Source organism: Spodoptera frugiperda, chromosome 21 (assembly GCF_023101765.2).
Source record: "Spodoptera frugiperda isolate SF20-4 chromosome 21, AGI-APGP_CSIRO_Sfru_2.0, whole genome shotgun sequence".
In the NCBI taxonomy this organism is placed as follows: domain Eukaryota; kingdom Metazoa; phylum Arthropoda; class Insecta; order Lepidoptera; family Noctuidae; genus Spodoptera; species Spodoptera frugiperda.
Genome location: NC_064232.1, coordinates 2,937,690 through 2,960,108, shown reverse-complemented (window position 1 = coordinate 2,960,108; position 22,419 = coordinate 2,937,690). Strand labels below are relative to the sequence as shown.

Here is a 22,419-nt window from a genome sequence, read left to right as displayed (position 1 = left end):
CTGTAGCTATTAATTTTAATTAATTAAAAGTATTACTGGGCTTTTTTCGGTTTTTCCAACATTTCTCAGTAGTAGCACGGAGTCTGGAATTGTGCCCGGTTTATGGTAACACTCACAACGCTCACCCCCTATTACATGGGACTTATAACACAAATGGTGAAAAGTGGGTGTACATTATAAGCGCCTGTTTCATCACCTTCATATAAGTGCCCGTTAAACTTATGTGACAGATAGTGCATACAAGTTACGTTCTTAATTCGAAGTTATCTGATACATAGAGACTATCCAGATATGGTGAAACAAGTCCTTAGTCATTTGCGATATAAATAGTTTAATTTAGCCTTTGCTCGCAACTTCATCCGCATTTTTGTTGGCCAATGTATTGTTTAGACCGTAATCTATCCCTGCTCCGAGTCCCAGGGACATGAATGATTATCTTGGATCTCGCAAAGAAATAAATCTATCATCACTACATAGTATAAAACAAAGTCGCTTTTTCTGTCATGTGTCATGTTGTATGTCCCTATGAACGCTTAAATCTTTAAAACTACGCAACGGATTTTGATGCGGTTTTTTTTAATAGATAGAGTAACTCATGAGGAAGGTTTTTATGTATAATACAGGTATAATATATCACCATTGCACCCATGCGAAGCTGGGGCGGGTCGCTAGTAATAAATATAATAAATAAAAAATCGCAAAGAAACTGTCTGTTTTTCTCCAAAAAGAAAACGACAGTTTCCACTTCTCTTGGTGAATTTAATGTAAGACACCAAATAACTTTTTTAATCCCAAAGGCATGCCTTTTTTTTGAAGAGGGAAATCATCTGACTCTTACTAAAACCACCCCAGGCAATCCGCAGCTCTTGCCTATGGAATTCATTAATATAACTTGTATTGCCGAGCAACATAAGGTGAAATCATAATGGTATAAAAAAATAAAGTTGGCTAATTGGTAAATTGGAGACTTGCAAGACTCTTGCTGGGCAATACTAAACGTAACAGTGTTTCATCGTACATAGTTATACACCTCTGCTTAACCCCTCAAAGGCCAAAAAAGCACCCAGTGACATATCATATCACACAGTGATATTTGACCCTCCTAATCCTCCTAACTCAAAACACCTTTTCCTTCCATTCACGAATAACAGCATTTTCATCGCTACTTTACAAAAAGCGTGAAGAACAAAGAAACCGATGGGACTTAATACATTTCGTTTGAAAGAAACTGCCGGTTATGGGCGTTGCGTAAATACCATGACAAAGTGGCCTGGCCTTGGTATTTAATGGCTCCTATAAAGCTGGGGGGTAGACAGGTATGCAGGGTCGAGGTTGACAATCTTTGGTGTTGAGAGTGTGTGTGAACTGAAGGAATGACCGTAATATTAGTAAATAATGAAATGAAATGAAATAACTAACTAACATTAGAACTTAAGACGGGATATTTACCATGTTTATGGGTTTCCGATATTTCGGTACTGTTGCAAGCGCCATGATCATGGATGAATTGAATAACTAAATATCCTGTCTTATTATATTCTAATGTTAGTGTTATTGACCATGTCAGTTTAAAAAAAAAGAAATCAAATTAATTTATTATTGTAATAAAATAAGTAATTTAAAAAACTAAAAAACCCGACTGCGTTTCTTTATAATATTAAAATGAAAAAACCCTAAAACAAGAAAGTCATCGTAAAATTTAAGCAGTCGGGACCCATTCTAAATATGACTTAGTGAGGGCACATACGGCTGACTTTCTAGAATGGGTCCCGACTGCTTAAATTTTACGATGACTTTCTTGTTTTAGGGTTTTTTCATTTTAATATTATAAAGAAACGCAGTCGGGTTTTTTAGTTTTTTAAATTACTTATTTTATTTTATTTTTTTTAGTTTTATTATTTTTATATTTTGATAATTATAGGTATCTAGTGTCACTCTCACAGTAAATACGAATCAAATGACCCCTATCAAGCGGAAATCCATCGAGTCGTTCAGGATCTTCTTCTTCTTTCTACAGCCCATTACATCCACTGCAGGATATAGGCCTCCTCCAATGCACTCCATACACTTCGGTCTTTTGCCTTCCTTCTCCACATCGGACCTGCGGCTTTCGCGATATCATCGCTCCAGCGAGCTAGCGGTTTCCCTCGGTTCCTGTGGCCCGATCTTGGTCTCCAGTCAAGCACCTTTTGGCTCCATCTTCCGTCCTCCCTACGGCTTATGTGCCCGGCCCATTTCCACTTAAGCGAGGCTACTCTTTGAGCTATGTCGGTGAGTTTTGTTCTCCTTCTGATCTCGGTGTTCCTGATCCTGTCTCTCAGTGATACACCTAACATAGCTCGTTCCATAGCTCGCTGTGCCACCTTAAGTTTTTCCATGGCTTCCACTGTGAGGGTCCAGGTTTCACAACCGTACGTCATCACGGGGAGGACGCATTGGTCGTACACTCTCCGCTTTAGGCTCATAGGCAGTTTCCCTTTCAGGACATCCTCCAGTTTATTGAAGGCTGCCCATCCTAGCCTGATCCGCCGCTTTATCTCTTCCTTTTGAGCATTTTTATCGAGGGAGAGCATTTGACCTAGGTAAATGTAGTGTGGAACTCGCTGTATTTTTTGCCCATTTACCTCAATATGATCCACACCGTCCTGGGTCATAAATTGGGTTTTATTGATATTCATTTTTAGGCCGATTTTACACGAGGCTTGCTGCAAGTCCTCGAGCATACTTTGAAGATCTTCTACAGAGGTGGCTATAATAGCAATATCGTCAGCAAACCTTAAATGTGTTAATTTCCCTCCGTTTATATTTATGCCTTTGTTGGACCAATCTATTGTGCGAAACATATCCTCCAGTGCCGATGTGAACAATTTTGGCGAGATGGTGTCACCCTGTCTTACACCACGAGACATTTTAATTGGGTCTGTCAACTCATGCAGGCTTATTTGTAGGGTAGCCTTGCTGTATATGTCTTTGATGACTTGAACATATCGATCGTCCACGTTGGATCGCTTGAGTGCATGAAATACAGCCCAATGTTCCACTGAATCGAATGCCTTCTCATAATCAACAAACCCTACGTGCACCGATAAGTTGTACTCCCTACATTTCTCGAACAGCTGCCTCATGGTGAAGATGTGATCAATTGTTGAAAATTTGGACCGGAACCCAGCCTGTTCTACTGGCTGCGCAGCATCTAGGCGATTGGCAAGTCTTGCACATACTACTTTGGTGAAAAGTTTATATATGTGGCCTAAGATACATATGGGCCTGTAGTTTGCGATTTTAGCCTTATCTCCTTTTTTATGAATTAAGGTCCCTATGGCGTTTTTCCATTCATCCGGAGTAACTCCCTCGTGGATAACTTTGTTAAATAGGACCTGTAATTGTTTGAGTATAGCCTTGCCACCGTACTTTAAAAGCTCACTTGTAATTCCATCTTCCCCTGGGGTCTTTCCTGACTTCATTTTCTTCAGAGCATTTTTTATCTCATATATGCTTATGTCTGGCAAGTCCTCAGTGAGATGACGAATAAGCTTGGCTCTTGGATCAGAGTTCGATGGTATCAGTTCCTCGGTCTGACTGGAGTACAGTTTGTGATAAAATTCCTCCACAGCTCTGAGTATAGCTGGTCTTTCGGTTACTGTGGTTCCGTCCTCCTTTGTTATTTTATGTATCTGGGCATTTCCTTTTTGCAACTTTCTTCTGAACACTTTTGGGCCGCGATATTTCTCTATAGTGTCTTTAATGATGTTATAGTTGTTCTTCCTAACGTCATGCCTGATAGAAGTTCTAATTAATTTATTAAGATGGTTAATTTCTTGTAACGATTGTTGAGGAGTAAGGTTTCTTCTTTCAATAAGTTCCTTTGTAGAATCACTGAGAATCGTGCCATATTTCCCTCTTCGACTCGGTTTTTTCATCGCCTTAGCTACATCTGTTATCGCCTCATTGATGTTTTTACTAATTTCGTTCACTGTCTGGCCCAGGGGTAAAGTTTCAAACTTGCGTTCTAGCTTTTCCTCGAACACTTGTCTCTGATCTTCAATTGAACGATAGTCCCATCTTTTCGGCTTGTTGTAGCATAATGTTCTACGCTCCTTCCTTAGGTCGAGTTTGATCTTCCCTCTTACGATTCTATGGTCACTTCCAGCAGTAATTCGATTTAGAACCTCTACGTCCAGAAACATGTGCTTTTTGTTAGACAGGATATAATCATACTCGTTCAGAAGGCCATCTGGGTGTCTCCATGTCCATTTGTTTTGGGGCTTTTTCTTGTAGAAGGTATTCATGGCGTACAAGTTTTGGCTTTTTAGGAAATGAACTAGCATTTCACCCCTTTCATTGCGCTTTCCAAGCCCATAATTCCCGATACAGTTCTCTTCCTCCGGTCTTTCTCCTATTCTGGCATTAAAGTCGCCCATGATGATAGTGAAATGGCAGTAGTCCTGCTCGGTAGCTTTTTTGATGTCATCGTAGAAGGTTTCTACCTCCGTATCGTTATAGCTCATTGTTGGTGCGTAGGCTTGGATGACTTTAAGCTTGTATCGCTTGTTTATGGATAATGTCGCGTAGATAACCCTATCTGAGATGTATCCAGTCGATACTAATCTATTTGCCATGGATCTGTGAATAATTAGGCCTACTCCTCCTTCAGATTTGTCGTTATCTTTGCCCTTATAGTAAAACAAGTGTCCAGAGTTCAACTTAAAAAGGCCTTCTCCTCTCCAACGAGTTTCACACAATCCAAAAATGTGCCAATTTATTTTATTGAGCACTTGACTTTCTAGCTCAACTAGTCTTTCTTCACCTAAAAGAGTCCTAACATTATACGTTGCCAAGTAAATCGTTTTGTTTTGGCAGCCTGATCGAACCCAGAGATTCTTAGCACCCCCTGTCCTGTTGGTTGACCGACCGCTGCCTTGGCCGGGCCATACAGGACTGCTGGGGACTAGGGGCCTTTCTTTATTTGTCTTGTGCATGAGGGTTTTATTTGGCCTTGAAACACCACGCTGGCCACTGCGGGTTGGTGAGTCCACCTATTTTGAGGATATTTCCATGCCTCACGGCTTGTGGAAGCCGACCTGGTCGCTTCTGGTACCAAGTTGGTCGAGTTCGAGTCGTTCAGGCTACAGAGTGAGAAATATTCGAATTTGGCGCCAAAAATCCGCCATTTTGTTTTTTTATTATTTTGATATATCCAGTGTCACTCTCACAGTAAATACGAATCTAACGACACCTCTCAAGCCAAAATCCATCAAGCCGTTTAGGCTGCAGAGCGTGCCAAACAATTATACATACATACATACATACATACATACATACCTACATACATACATACATACATACATACACTCGAAAAACATAACCCTCCTTCTGGCGCAGTCGGGTAAAAAGGCTACAAAAGAGCAGTTTTACACATTAAAAATATATAAATAAAATCTACCTAGATGAGGTCGGTGATACCGTAATATTAGTTGTTGATAAATCTAATTTTTTTATTTGTTGAAAAAGACAACTTGACCGACAAGGCATTGTCGGTCAAGTTGTCACAATTGCCACTGCCAGGTAAAGGTTTGATTCCCGGGTCGGCCCAAGTATTACTGGGCTTTTTTCGGTTCGGTTCAAAATTTATTTAGTCGTCCACAATTGCAGTAGTCACGGAAAAATCAATAATAATTTCCTCTATACAAAAAAGGTTGACGATCCCTTCTAGGCCACCATTAAAATGTGATTAATACGAGACATGGCAAAGCTGCTTAAGTGGAAATATACAGTAATCAAGATACATTGCAAGTATTTCTTATATTTACAGTAGAAGCTCTTTATTCGCGGGTATGCGTTCCGTAAATATGCCGCGAATACAGAAACCGTGAATATAGAATGGTAATTTGTATGGGGTTATAGGGGATACGTACCTGGATGACGAAATTAAGAAGCAAATAGTAGATAAAAAAAATGTTTAATTGAACTTTCTGATCATACAGATTGCCTGATGATAATATTATTATCATCAGGTTTAGGTCACACTAGGTTTAGGCAGAAGTCACAATCTAGACGTAGCTGTAATAAGGTCTATTTTATTTTTTTATCCTTCTACTGACGCGTTGACAAAGGATAGCGAATGTATTTTTTTAGGTTACGCACCGATATTTTGATTCGATCCGCGAATAAAGTTTTAGACCGCGAATATGGTAATTGGGTCGCAATTTTTCAATTCGCGAATAGTGAAAACGCGAATGAAGGAAGCGCGAATAAGGAGCTTCTACTGTATTGTCAAATTATATTTCAATAATAATAATATACTCACCACACCCTGTATTTACTTGGTTAAATCATGGACCGTACAATACGGAGGACACTAGCTTAATAGCTAAAGAGAAAGTTCTACTTTCCAAAAAATAGTAAAATAAAAAAATGGTAAGTATATGGCAATAGGCTCACCCTCTATTACATGGGACTTACAACATACCTAAATTGTGAAAAGTGGGTGTACATTGTATAGTGGCATTACCTACGTGCTATAATGTGCACTTCTGCCTACCCTTTCGGGGATAATGAGGAATAGTGAAATGTAGAACTAATGTCAACATCTACAATAAATTTATAATAGTCCACTGTGGACTAAGCGTAAACAGAGAAACCTATCTCAGTCTACGGGACTAATAGTCACTCAATTTTAAGACGCTCTCAAATATAGTTCTACCTCTACAAATTCTTTGTTAATGACAGAAATAGGACGATATTTAATTACAACTTAAAATTGAATAGCATTTCAGTATTCGAGGGTAAGCCTATCCATCCATCCTAACCTTGGCAGGTTTGCAGATAGTAGTTTAGCGCCATCTATTGAATAAAAGTGGAACTAAGCCTGAACGCCTCAGATTTTCTCTTACACCACTCGTGCGAATACATTTTAGTACCACTGTCAAGACATAGATGGCAGAATAACAAAGTTGCTGAGAAAAGTTAGAAAATGTTTATCAAATGGAAAATTGGTTTTAATACAAGTAATTTTAAAGTCGGTTTTCTTTTGTCCTCAGGGCGGATCAGTCTTCCTCCGATGGAGGGAGAGAAAAGAGTACGAACAGATTAAATGGTTTCCTGAATTTGAAGACACCGCTGATCAGCACAAAGACATTGGGGTAAGTTTAGTTGTTTTAATATAACTAATTTACTTACTTACTACTACTACTAACTACCTACTACTAATACCTACTACTAGTATCTTACTTAATTTGATTTGTCCTAGAAATATGGCGTCGAGCAGTATTTTTCGTCTACCTTTAAACTACGTCATCTGCTGAAATAATTCAGCAGTCTGATCTTATCAAATTGTTAACAAAATAAAAAATAAAAGAGTATGAACGTATTACTTTCCTCAAAAAGTTACGCCAATTGACCTGCCATCTAGTATTTAAAACCAAAATCACTGTTCTAACTCTTCGCCTGCTTACTTACAACTGCCATACACAGATGGCGTTATCCTCAAATACTTCGACGCGTTTTCAGCGAAAATTGTTTGGGCGTTTGGATATAAAAATGTACATTATATAAGAAAATCGTAGAACTGTAATGTAATAAACATGAAGTTAGAAAAACTAATATTGGACATTCAGTGTCGGAATATAAGCGCGTTTCGGGAACATTTTATCTCGTTTTCATGACCGTAACTGCTCAAGTTACGTAATAAACGCCAAGTATGAATGGATTTTCGTAAAACAATACCATATAGACAGAACTGGATTATCAGTTCTTTTGAAAATGTACTTTAAGAGGTTTACTTTAAGGTTTTATTTAGAAAATTGTTGTGTTTCTGTTTTCTACGGATGATGGTTTACTAAAGTAAGTATCAGTTCTTTTGAAAATGTACTTTAAGAGGTTTACTTTAAGGTTTCGTTTAGAAAGTTGTTGTGTTTCTGTTTTCTATTAAGTAAATAGGTTGTAGGTAATGACTATTTGCTTTCCCGAAAGCTTAAACGATTTGTTCCTAACTCATTATAAGTGCGAAATTATTATTATTGTTTATTTATTTCTTGATTTATTTGGAGAATAATAGTACGGTTCCTACCTAAATCATTTACATAGCGTACTGTTTCATTCCGCGTACTAAATAGGCACTATTATTCCTGTTTATAGTGCCTACATTAAATTTATACTATTACTTGCGACCCGCCCCAGCTTCGCATCGGTGCAATGGTGAAATATTATGCATGTATCACTACATAGTATAAAACAAAGTCGCTTATTCTGTCCCTATTTCCTTTTGTATGCTTAAATCTTTTAAATTACGCAACGGATTTTAATGCGTTTTTTTTTTATAAGATAGAGTAATTCAAGAGAAAGGTTTATATGTATAATACATCACATTGCGTCGCTAATTATACATAATTATAAAAAATCCTCTTGAATCTATCTATCTAACAAAAAAAAAACTGTATCAATATCCGTTGCGTAGTTTTAAAGATTTAAGCATACAAAGAGACATAGGGACAGAGAAAGCGACTTTGTTTTTTTATGATTATGATATTTAGTGATACCATTTTTTTTTCTTAAATATCGATTAATAAATCCACATTCTTGTTGCAAGGTATAATAGTACGGTAAGTGCTCAAGAGAGTTTTAGCATTTCCCCTTTGGATGGTATTACGTATCGTTTACCCAAGGTATTATCAAATCTTCATTTACCTGAAAGAATGAAACTAAACTCAGCAAAATTATATCCTGAACCCAATTACCCCTCCCCAATCCCCGAATCTCCAACAATCCTCAAATTCCTAACCACCAAAAGGCCGGCAACGCACTTGATTGCTTACCATCAGGTGATCCGTCTGCTCGTTTACTGGTTTATACCATAAAAAAGAACCTTTAGTTCCCGTATCGTTGTACCTATACCAACGTCACGCCTTTTTAAACTTGAAGGGTTAGGCAGTGGTGCACATTACGGCAGGTAATGCCGCTATACAATGTACACCCACTTCTCACTATTTGTATTATAAGTCCCATGTAATAGGGGGTGAGCCTATTGCCATATACTGGACACAATCTCAGACCCGTGCTAATGAGAAATTTTCGAAAAAGTGAGAAAAGCTCAGCCATACGTTGTATGACCTAGAAATCAAACCCAAGACTCCTTGCCCGGTAGTCGCACTTGCGACCAATCGACCAACGAGACAGTTTTTATTTATCATTCTACCTATATATCATATTTATATAAAATAATATAATTATCAAAGGATATAACCCTTCAAATCCTTTTCCCCGAAGCCGGTCCGACCCTCATAATATGAGAATTGGGTACTTATTATACAATTTTATTACAAAACTGATTTTATTTAACCAGGTTGTTGTTGATAAAAGGTACGATTCGGATTATATGATATTTATCTATCTACATAAATGTATCTATGTATGTAAATATGAATATCGTAAGGGAACTTTTCCAATAAAGATATACTATGTAGCTATGCTGCGAGGCTGTAATAGCTAAGCTATGAAACTATGTGACCGTTTCCACTGATACTTTTTTATTAAGGGGGAAAATCATCTAATGACTTCTCCCGCCTTGGACGAGTCGGGAGGGAGTATCAGGCTCTTACTGACTAAAAACCACCCCGTTCCTACTCCTGGTTTTCGAACCGGTAACCCGGTAGGTAGTCCCTGGTAGTAGGCACTGGTTCAGGCCATGGTGCGGAGCGAGGGGGACTGGGATGCCGTCTCCTCCTTCTGCGAAGCAGTCATGCTAGTTAAGGAGGAGGGGCTAAGGTGGTTGCCGCTCGCTCGGCGAGCAAGGGTAGCTCTCCGCCCAACCAGAATCAGACCTGTACGTACGACGCATCGCGTTCTGCGCACGGCTTAAAGAGCCATCAGACCACTGGCCCAGTAGGACTGATGTCTGATCCAGAGCTGCAGAGGCTAGAGGGGCAGAAATAGGAACGGGGTGGTTTTTAGTCAGTAAGAGTAGGGCTGATGCCCGATCCGGAGCTGCGGACAACGTAAAAGGTTACCGGGGCTCCGGCTCAAAGCAGGAGAAGGAATGGGGTGTTTTTTCCCTTCCGCCTCACCCAAGGCGGGAGAAGACATTGGATGATTTTCCCCCTCAAAAAAAAACGTCTGACATTCCCTTTCGCCTCGCCCAAGCGAGAGAAGTCATTGGATGATTTGCACCCCTTAAAAAATAAAATAAAAAAATGGCACACATCCATAGCACGTAATACAATTTACTTTTTTGTGAAAGAAAAGCGCAAAGAAGGCATCGTATGTATGTTTATGCAAATAAGGCTTCGTTGCTCGTTTTGCCCGGTGTTCAGGCTAGTGTATTTCAGTTAGCTCAGGATCATGAAGGTGGCTCGCTAGCAATTTGCAGCATTTTCTCAGTCCAATGAGCTCCGTCAACAGTTATGTATAGGATGTTTGTGGTTTTTAAGTTTTTTTTCAAGTATGTATAAGTTTTTAAACTGACATGGTCACTAACACTATTATTAGAACTTATGACGGGATATTTACCATGTTTATTCATTTTGGTGAGTTTCCGATATTTCGGCACTGTTGCAAGCGCCATGATTACGGATTAACTCTAATTAATTTTTTATAAATTTTTTCAAGTATTTTTTTTTTTATTATAACTATCATGAGATATTCTAAATGAAAAATCACGGTTTACTCACGTACATTAATGGAGAAAGGCTCTTCTAGTTTCCAGTGGCCTACTCGAAACTTGAAACTAGTAGAGCTTTTTACCATTAATTTAATTGAGTAAACCATGATTTTTAGTTAATAAAATTTTTTTAATAATGTCTAGTTGTTGCTGAAAAAAATTAAATTTTAATTATGTTTAGTTGCTAACGCTGTGCTGCCAAAAAGTTAAATGTTTTCAAAGTCAGTGTTTTGTTTTATTTTAATCTTTTGGGCTACCGTACATAATAAATTTAATTAAATTTAAAAAGTAAAAAATAAAACCTTTTAGACAACATCCAAGTTGATCTAAAATCATCGAAATGCATTATTATTACCATTTGCTCTACCATAATATTATTAATAACCTATTTGTTTTGTAAGTACTAGGGCTATATTTTACCAAGACTTACAGTCCTATGTCTAATTTGAACCATTAAAAACATATCTTAACAACCTAATATCAACCAAAAATATATTTTTATCACTGTAACTATAACATGAAAAAATATCACTCCACACATATTCGTAGCACCCTGTACAAGAAGTCTTGCGACGGAATATGTGAGAGGTATGGCGACATGGGAGCGTGGAGCAAGCCAGCGTACAGCTCAGTAAATATGGCCGCGGTTACATTGATAAGAGGTAGCGGATGGCGATTTTTGTGAGTGGAAAGAGTAGAATTATGTACTGCCTCAATAGTCGACTGCTGAATAACGTGTTCTGGTATTAATTTGAGTGTTATTGAGGTTGAATTTTTTGGTACTGTGTCTGGCATAATATATGAAACTAGCTACTTCCGCGCGGTTTCACCCGCTCTGCTTAGCTCTTAGTAGTCATAGCCTTCCTCGATAAATGCACTATTCGACACTAAAAGAATTATTGAAATCGGACCAGTAGTTCCGAAGATTAACGCGTTCAAACAAACAATCAAACAAACAAACTCTTCAGCTTTATAATATTAGTATAGAAGTATAGATTAGGTTCACCTCCTGTTATTTATGGGATTCTTAAATTAACTGGTAAATATTGTCAAGAGGCAAATTCTTGGCAAATGAAAAAGCGCAATGTAATGTCATTTTTTAGCTAACATTTCATTTCAAAAATTATTTTATTTAAACGTTTGCTTCATATTTATTACATGACTTTGAATAAGTAAGATTAATTAAGCTGAAGTTTTTGTTTGTTTGCTTTAACGCGCTAATTTCCCGAACTACTGGACCGATTTAATTTTTTTTTTTTTTGTGTTGGATAGTACTTTTTATCGAGGAAAGCTAGGCTTTAGGCTAAAACATCGCGCTATGACCAATAGGGTATTAGGTGAAAAACTATACTCGTATAAATACGAAAGTAACACACGTCTCTGTCTCTTCTTTACGCCTAAACCACTGTACCGATTTGAATAATTATTTTTGTGTTGAATAGGTCATTAATTGAGAAAAGTTATAGGCTAAAACATCACGCTACAACCAAAAGAAGCCGAGCCGCTGAAACCGCGTCGAAATAGCTAGTCTACCTTTCCAAAACTATCTAACAAGAAAACGCTCCCGCTTCAGTTTCTCTCACTATAACCCCACCCTAATCTCAAGGCCATAAAAACCGCGAGATTTACATCAACCCCAAATGTATTCCGTGATTGACAAGGATGACGCAGAATGATTCCATTTCTTTCCCGGATTTGTAATATGATCGCCGAAAGAAATCTACGTATGTTGCTTCGCTTTGCGTATGAGACATATTATAATAGCTTGATATATGAAAATACGTTTGGTTTTTACCTGAAATGTAGGTATGAGTGTGATATGTAATAGGTATATTATATGTAAATAGTATATGTAATGTTATTATGTAGGTTAATTATGTTTCCATATTATTTAAATATAGTATATATTTGTGTAAGTAAGTATATTGTATTTTTCTACTTGAGCTTTTCTGGATTTGCTTGCTCCATGCACCTACCACTGGTTTTTCACTGTATCACCTAAAGGTTTGGCTGGTAGAAAATGCCTACGGCATTAAGCCTACGTTATGTACACATTTATGTGCATAAAGAGTAAATGAATAAATATAATTTATACGCCTATTTTTTTATATTTATGACTATTATAGAATATAGATTTTTTTACATCTACAGGCTTTAGTAGAGTTACCGGTCACACAAAACAGCCTGGCCACAAATACTACGTTGCTGTGGAGCTTAACGCCCGAAATACTGAAATGGTACTCAATTTTAAGTTGTATTTAAATATCGTGCTATCTCTGTTCATTTTATAAAGAATTTATAATGACAGAACTAGTTTTGAGAGCGTCTTAAAATTAAGTACGTTTGAGTATTCGGACATAAGTTTCCTCACGATGTTTTTCTTCACTGTTAGTCAGTGTTGTCTTAATAATTATAGAAAGATATAATGTATGAAAAAGAGCATGGTTGTTACGCAAGGAAACTGTTTTGCATTGTAAATAGTTTAAGTGTGGCCATGTTTCGGCACGAATTTCCGCCGGCCAGCAACCGTAATGATACCACGGCCTCACAGAAACCGACGTGAACCTAACTTGCGTTGTATTTCCTTGTGTGAGGAGGTTACGGAGGCACACTCTTAATCTGACTAAAAACCACCCCGTAACGCATCTGGTGTTTCAGATATGGGCTTCTGCCCGTTGCTCTTTTAGCTGGAGCCTCCGGTACAACGTGCCGCTAGGTAGTCCCAATGACTTCTCCGGATCAACTCTTACATCATCTCTTTGAGCTGGAGCCTAAACATCTGTAATGTATCAGTCTGGGCCCCATCTTGGTGGTCAAAGAGAGAGGCTATCAAGCCTGGCTAAAGTGTCTAAATAACCCAAAGACCAGACCGAAATTCAGTAGCGAGCGATAAACAATAAATTTTAGTCTACTTAAGTTTAACTACCCATGTTACTCTAGTATTGGAGAAAGATTTTTATCTTACTAGAAAGTTACATATACTATACCGAGTTTTTATTTAAGACATATCTAGTTCTATTATAACTTTTGTGAGACATACTATTTTGTTTTTCTTTTTAAATAAAAACGTTGCCCCACATTAGGATTTTCTCCTGTGTCGTAGGTGCGTTTACAAACATTCAAGTTCACATGCACATGACACCCAGACCCAAAATAACAATTTATGGATTACTCAAAAAGTTGCCCCGCCACCGCATCAACCGCGCAGTCAAAAATTATTATGTTATCGTCTTACTCACGTAACTGTTTGACGAGGAACTCGACTAGTTTCAAGCCATGCTAGAGGCTTATATTAATGAGCAGCATTCCGCGACATACGACGCGGCGATCAAGTAGCACGTGACAATCGCCGCATCGTGTTACGTGAGTAAGCCGTTAACATAATAAATAATATCTTGTTTAATTAAACTAGCAAACGTCTGTATTCCTAGTATTTCAGAGGGCGTCTCACACTTAGATTGTTGTCATGTACGGATTATAATTAAAATCTCGTATGCATTTATTTATTTAATTTTATACTTTATTGCACACAACGTATACAACGTGTAACAAAATTTTTAGGGGGTATACATATCAATTGCACGGTTTCTAGATAACATAACAAACGATACGGGAAGGGCTTTTGGTGTCATGTTTTCATGGTAAAAGTCATGAATTTTTCAAATCGCGCCGGCGCGCGAATCAAAATTAGGTAGACAGGTACTAGGCGATCAGATTGACAGAAGAAATGTTCCGTAATATCTCGCAAGTGACCCCTGTAGTGTTGTGACATGTTTGTATGATTTGAAATCAAGAACTATTTAATACCAAGTATTTAGTACATTTTTTTTTACGATCACTTATTTTACGCTGTAACTTTGTGTAAAGATTCTATTCAACCTGTATTCATCAGGGCTTCTTGATGTATATGGGTATTTTGTTACACGTTGTATAAAAATAATTTACATTGTAATAGGTTGGCGCGGTGACTGCGTAACCGGCTGCCGTGCAACGTGTAGCGGGTCCGATTCCCCCACGGAGCAACTCTTTCTGTGATCCACTAATTGTTGTATCGGGTCTGGGTGTCATGTGTATGTGAACTTGTATATTTGTAAACGTCGCCACGACACAGGAGAAAATCCTAGTGTGGGGCAACGTTTGTTGGAAAAAAAAAATGGGCGGTCTTATCACATACGGCGATTTCTTCCAGACCATGTGATACCTATGTATTGAAAGTGATGATTACTTTCATTAGTTATAGGTCCTGTATAATAGGGATGAGAGATGCGATGCGATAAACGATATGATGATGATAATTGTTTTCTGATTACAGGCTCTATAACTGTGATTTTGATTATGATTACATATTATGTAATCAGAAAACAATTGGAAATTCTCAGTATTATTACCACACACCGAAAAAAATGTGTTGGTTGAACGTCCAATTGCTTTTTTTATGTAACACACCGATAAACGAGCAGACGTATCACCTGATGGAAAGCAATCGCCGCCGCCCATGGACATTTGAAACACCAGAGGCGTTACAAGCGCGTTGCCGGCTTTTTGGGAGTTCGGAATTTAAGAGTTGTTGTTCGGAAATCGGGGATTGGGAAGATTGGGAAAGGGGGAATTGGGCCTCCGGTAACCTCACTCACACAACGAAACACAACGCAAGCGTTGTTTCACGTCGATTTTCTGTGAGGCCGTGGTATGACTCTGGTCGAGCCGGCCCATTCGTGCCGAAGCATGGCTCTTCCACACTTTCTATACTAAAGTGCCCATGATCCAATAATTGAGAAACGCGAGGTTTCTCAAAGTAAGGTCACGTCCTCTTCCAACAAGAAACTTTCAAAATAAACACTTTAATGGTACTTTTCCACCAGAGATGTGCTATGTAGCTATGTGACGAAGATGTAATAGCTAAGTTGTAAAACTATGTGATCGTTTCCACTGATACTAAGCCATGTAGCTGTGCGCAGCTAGCGTATGCGATGTATCGATAGTAGGGACGTCATCCATAGCACGCATCTTTTCATACAAAAAACATAGCTTAACTGGGTGCGTTTCCACCAATACTAAGCTAAGTGTACCAATAAATATGATTAGTGAAAGCCAAACCCATCCACAGCAACGTAACATAACACATCTCTGGTAGAAAAAGCACTCTAGCACAATTTTTCTAATAGATTCTTCAGGTAACTGTAAAAACATCACCTTTCTACAAAAATAACAGATCTTAGACTCTCAATCTAGGATATATTTTTAAAGCTAGACCTAAGAAAATATACTAGATTTCCTTTGTAGTTGGAGAAAGGCCAAGTGCGGATTTTATGTCGGCTAGAGGTTTTGGTGTCACCTCGTAATATTAAGCTGGACTTTGTGAAATATGGGTACGGAATTTTAATGGGATACGCTTTACGCTTGTTACGTCTCAAAAAGAGTGCCTCGTCGGTCAAGAGGTTGGCTATGTAGCTAGGAGTCTTGGCCTGATATCCTAGTCGAGCCTTTCTCTTTGAAAATCTTCGTCATAGCACGGATTCTGCAATTGTGACCAGTGTAATAGAATGATGACAGGGTATTAAAATAAAAAAATCTATTTAATACGTCATGTTAATGTCGTAATTACAAAATGAATTGTCATTTATGATCACAATACTTAGATAAAACGAATCAAAGTTTAGGAATACGTCATTTCTAGAAATGACATCACGCGATATTTCAAATCATATTTGAAAGTATTTGTTTCCGTAAAAAAATTAAAATACGTGTATAATATCTTTAAATAATCTATAAGACGGACATTACAATAAAAATTTGTCATCTACCCAATTATGACAAAAAATTCGGCCCTTATTAAAAGAGCCTTTTATTTGTTTTCACTTAAATATTACGAAACCCTAAACTAAAAATCGAAGATGGGTAACACTTACCGACATTTAATAAAATGTTGGTTTTAGCCAACCTATAAGTGTTACTTAAAGGGGTTAATTTTTGCTTTTTCACGCTAAATAAGTATCTAAGTAAGGAGATAGTTAAAAGTGAAAATAACCATTAATCTAACAGGAAACAAATGTGTGTACTATAAAACCTTCTCTGCCCACCCCCTTTTCAAAGAATAAAACATAGTTTAACCTTCTTATCTACAAACCACTACCATTTCTCAATAACCTACTCAATGAATATAACATCGAATTCATGTAGGTCAAGAGTTACGCTTCCTCACCAACAGATGGCGATGTTACCGCATAGAAGCAATGTAGCCAATGAATTATTTATCGGGAAATGAGTTTGTGATCTTTGGCTTTCTATACGGATATGAAGAAACGAGTTAAACGAGTTTCGTATTGTTAGATCGGTTTTAGTATTAGGCCTTTTATCCATGAAGAGGTAGGTAGAGGTGCACATTACGTCATGTAATGTCAATGTCTGCTATGTCATATGACTTGCACGGTTAACGCGGTGGCTAGGCAACTGGCTGCCGTGCAACATGGCTCGGGTTCAATTCCCGTAAGGAACAATTCTTTGTGTGATCCACAAATTTTTGTTTCGGGTCTGGGTGTCATGTGTGTGTGAACTTGTATGTTTGTAAACGCACACATGACACAGGAGAAAATCCTAGTGTGTGAAAAAAAGGTATATTTTTTTAACGTCAAAGGGCAAAGTTAAAATCATTATATCAATTAGCGCAAGTTAGTTGTATTATGACAGTTAATTAAAGTTATTCTTAAAAACAGGGGCCTTAGTCTTATTAGAGGGACGGAGCTATGTAGGTTGTATAGCTCCGTCCCTCTTGCACTGATCAGTGATCGACCATTCTGACACAATTGTAATAGCAGACTAAGGCCCCTGAACGCGTCTTAAATTGCTCACGAAGTCTCGTCATTGCACAGGGAGGCTCCGGCTCAAAAAGCAGGAGAAGGAACGGGGTGATTTTTAATCAGTAAGAGTCTGACACTCCATCTCGCCTCGCCCAAGGCGGGATAAGCCATTGGATGATTTTCCACCTTCAAAAAAAGCATATTACTTCATTCTTCTTCCCTTCAGTGGTCAAATCATCTAATGACAATGCACTCTTATGTAGAACCAATTTTTATGCACTAACTTTTAAGGTCAGCGTCTGGCGTTTGAGAATTGAGTTTGGGAAAGATTAGGACTTAGCGTCAAGTAGTTTTTTTGGGTGAGTGATTTATAGTAGGATTTAAACTCTGGGTGGGGTAAAATATAAAAGAGATGATGACGGGGTATGAAAATTAAAAATTTATTAAAAGTCCGACAGTTAGGATATGAAAAAATATTAGACACGTATTTTTTTGTCATATAAGTAAGACAAAAATACTAAGATAAAACGAAACAAAGTTTAGGAGTGGGAGCAAATACATAATTTCGTTTCGTCATTAAAACGTATATAGAAGTGCGCAATGTTTCAAACCGACTTATCGTTGAAAGTATTTGTTTCCCCATTTTTTATTTATTTATGGAGGGTAATTGTCCAGTCACTGCTCCCGCCTTGGGCGAGGCGAGAGGGAGTGTCAGACTCTTACTGACTAAAACCCACCCTGTTCCTACTCTTGCTTTTCGAGCCGGAGCCCCGGTAAACCCGCTAGGTAGTCCGCAGCTCCGAGTGACTGATTATTAGACAAACAAAAGCTAATTGTCTACTTATTTAATACTACAAAGTAAATAATTTAAATTACTTTCTACTAACGTAATGAAATATTTATAATTAGCAATTATCTGTTAAAAGAGGCTTTAAATTGTGATGAACAAAGATGTTTTCAGTCTAGGCTCTTAATTGAACCTTTTTAATTAACCTAAATATAGTTTTGTCATTAAGTTTCTTGTTACCTAGGCATTGTAAGGTCTGGACCTAGCTTAAATATTTTTTTTTAAATAACGGGAGCCGCTTTGCAATATTAAAGAGTGAATTTTCCTTTTTTTAATTGGGTAATATATCGAAAGTCTTCTCCTAAGTCTGAAATGTACTATGCTGTAAACAGCATTAAAATCAGCTCAGACAAATGTGAGATAATCGCGTACAAACATACATACATACATGTAGGTCAAACTGAGAACCTCCTTTTTTAAGTCGGTTAAAAAGAGTACATACATAACCTCATACCTGTCTCCCATGAGGGTAGGCAGAGACAATGCAACGCCAATTTGCTACGAATCTTACATGCCTCTTTCGCTTCATCAATAGCCATTTTCATGCATGCTCGTCGGTTAAGGGTACTTTTAATAATGTGTCGACACATGACAAGTGACAGATGATAGAAGTCGCACATAGACGATCGACGATCAAATTAACGGATCACGTCATATATCCTACATCGCACATATTAAGTTTACATGCGAATAAACATGGATAGAAAACAACAGTTGGGCAGAAAGCCCGCCAGACACGATCACCTCGCCTGGTCGGAGGATCCTCCTTTTCTTAGGGAACTTTACTCACTGTTCCCTAAAATAATGTTAATTTATGGAAACACCTCAATTAATACACACATTATACATCACTAAGACTCCTGCTTACCCCCCTAACAAATAGCGTTAAGACCAGAACCATAACTCACAGCTCCACCACAATTTAATTTCGAAACTAACAGATTGAAGTCATGCAAATTCGAATCTTACGTAATTGGATTAGAGTTGAAACTGTTATAATTTGATTCGTGAGTCAGCATACTTGTGAAATACCGTAGCTCTGATTGGTTCTGCATTTCGCCACTTCATTGTTTTGACTGGAATCCATTAGGAACAGAGTATCACGACCTTTGATTTGCAAAAGGGTTGGCAGAAATGTACATAATTAATGTAAAGTAGTCATCATTTAAAACAGAATCATTAGGCTGCGCGACGTCGCCACGTCTGCGCATGCTTCTCATGATGAAAAGTCCCTTTGTGACTCGAAACTAGTAGAGCATTTCTCAATTAATTTACGTGAGTAAACCGTGATTTTTAGTTAATCTTCTGTATCCCTGATGGGTCTCCTCTACAACGTAAAAAATATTGCTATAATCTCCACACTTGGCCAACGGGTTAGAGATCTTAATTTGGAAGGTTTAGGTGTGAAAAATGCGTGATACATATTTTAGTCAGCTCTTATTTTACCTGCCGGAAGAGTAAGGCATGCTACACAGCTTATGATTTAACTATACAGTCGAACTGTACAGTAAACCCCCCCAATCTCCCAACAATCCTTAAAATTGTAGACTTGTAACGCCTCTGATGTTTCAGGAGTCCAACACACACACACACACTAGGATTTTCTCAAGTTTACACACACGACACCTCGATCCAACACAACAATTTGTGGATCACACAAAGAGAGTTGCTCCTACATGTTGCGCGACAGTCTACTTCCCAGCCACTGCACCAACCATGCAGTCTGGAAGGTTTATAATTTTGTAGGTATTATTAAAGGGTATGAAGCTACGAAGCTGTGAAAAAAAGCTAGTAGAATCTATGTTCGAACAAGCCAACCGTATGTCCCGTCAAATCGGAGCTATTTGTCTTAGTTATCTCTAACGTTGACATTTTAAACAGACGTCCAGTTTCTAAACTTAATATTGTAACAAGATCATCGCAACTAGACACACTAACTGGATTTTTATTGTGGTAACATAATATAGCACGTTTTATAACCCGAAGAATTGTATACACCGAAAAAATCATTAGTTATGTTATATTTTGAATTCCATTTTAACAGTAACCTTTTTATAGGCCCCTTAAATCAGTATTAGGTGATTTCCATCCAATGACGTAAAACCCAAATAGGTTTTGATACTGTAAATTGGGAACAGCCGTTAATCAACAGCACAAACAGATTGTTCTTTTAAAATATTATATAACCTAACCTAACCTTCTACAAAAGAATAAACTTAACACTTTAAAGATATTCTTTACAACATAAAAACTAATATACATATACAAATTTTACAAATAGGCGTAGGTATACCGTACAATATTTATGTAGCTACTGCGGGAACCCATCTCAATTCTTAATCTCCCTTCCCTAATCCTCTTAGGAGCGCGCTACGAGACAAATTGGGTGACATTTATATTTTCTTGAAAGAAATATTGTAATTGTGACGGTCTATGGTGAGTGGATGTAAGTGTCACTGGTATGGAGGTGTTCCAGAGTTTAATTTACTTAGTTGGAGTAGGAACGGGGTTTTTAGTCAGTAAGAGTCTGACGCAGTCTCTCGCTGGGTCAGACCTTAGGGTGCTTTTCTACCAGAGATGTGGTATGTAGCTATGCTGCGAACCACCATAGATAGGGCCCAGTAGGGCTGATGCCCAATTCGGAGCTGCGGACTATCTAGCGGGTTTACCGGGGCTCCGGCTCGAAAAGCAGGTATAGGAACGGGGTGGTTTTTAGTCAGTAAGAGTCTGAGACTCCCTCTCGCCTCGCCCAAGGCGGGAGAAGCCTTTGGATGATTTTCTCACTCTAAAAAATTAGTAGGAACGGGGTGATTTTAGTTAGTAAGAGTCTTTTTTTTTTGATGGGGGAAAATCATCCAATTTCTTTTCTCGCCTTGGGCAAGGCGAGAGGGAGTGTCAGACTCTTACTGACTAAAAACCACCCCGTTCCTTCTCCTGCTTTTCGAGCCGGAGCCCCGGTAAACCCGCTAGGTAGTCCGCAGCTCCGGATCAGGCATCAGCCCTGCTGGGCCCCATCTGTGGTGGTCCGATGGCTCTTTGAGGCGCGCGCGGAACGCGACGCGCCGCACGCACGGGTCTGGTTCTGTTCAGGCGGCGAGCTACCCTTGCTCGCCGTCCGCAGGCCCGCACTTACGGTGGCCGGAGATCGTCCCGCGATCCCCGACGCCCGGAGTGTCTCTCGCGACGGCTGGGGCGTGAGGAGGTTTGTTCTCTCACGCGTCTCGCCTCCTCAGTTAGTAAGAGTCTGGTACTGCCTCTCGCCTCGTCTAAAACGGGTCTCCCTTAAAAAAACCTTATGCTTAGCTATGTAACTATGCTACAAAGATGTAATAGCTAAACTGTGAAACTAGGTGACCGCTTTCACCGTTACTAAGCTATGTAGCGGTGCTATGAAGATATGCCGCCGTAAAGTAGCTACCCGAGGAAGATGTGCAGCTCGAATATGCGATGCATCTATAATAGGGAAACCATCCATAGCACGCATCTATCTATACAACGTGTAACAAAAAGGGGGTATACATATCAATTGCACGGCTTCTAGATAACATAACAAACGATACGGGAAGGGTTTTTTAAACTCATGTTTTCATGGCACCAAGTTATGAATTTTTCAAATCGCGCTGCCGCGTGATTCAAAATTAGGTAGGCAGGTACTAGGCGATCAGATTGACAGAAGAAATGTTTCGTAATACTCGCGAGTGATCCCTGTAGTGTTGTGACATGGTTGTATGATTTAAAATGAAGAAACATGCGATACCAAGTATTTGGTACAATTTTTTTTTTAATCGTATTTTCAGCTGAAACTTCGTGTAGAGACTCTATTCAACCTGTATTCATCAGCGCTTCTTGATGTATATGGGTATTTTGTTACACGTTGTATAAAAAACATAGTTATTTTAGCTAAGTCAGTTTCCACTATTACTAAGCTATGTGTACCAATGAGTATGATTGGTGGAAGCCAAGCGCATCCACAGCAACGTAGCATAGCACAACACTGGTGGAAAAGCAGCCTCAAGCCAAAAACACCAACGACATAGTCCTTTCTTTTAACAGTCACCATGTTTTAAGGCAGCCATTTTGTTTTGATGACGTCAGCAGTGTAAGGACGCTTGTCAAAACAA

The 22,419-nt window shown here is 38.5% G+C and overlaps 1 protein-coding gene across 2 annotated transcripts in view; it reads left to right on the top strand.

The window, feature by feature from the left end:
- Window positions 1-22,419, top strand: part of LOC118280215 (synaptotagmin-7) — a 670,807-nt gene that overhangs the window by 287,833 nt on the left and 360,555 nt on the right. For both annotated transcript variants that reach the window (XM_050702065.1, XM_050702068.1), the window contains exon 3: window positions 7,041-7,142. In XM_050702065.1, the coding sequence (XP_050558022.1) occupies window positions 7,041-7,142 (102 nt within the window). The remainder of the gene's footprint in view (window positions 1-7,040; window positions 7,143-22,419) is intronic.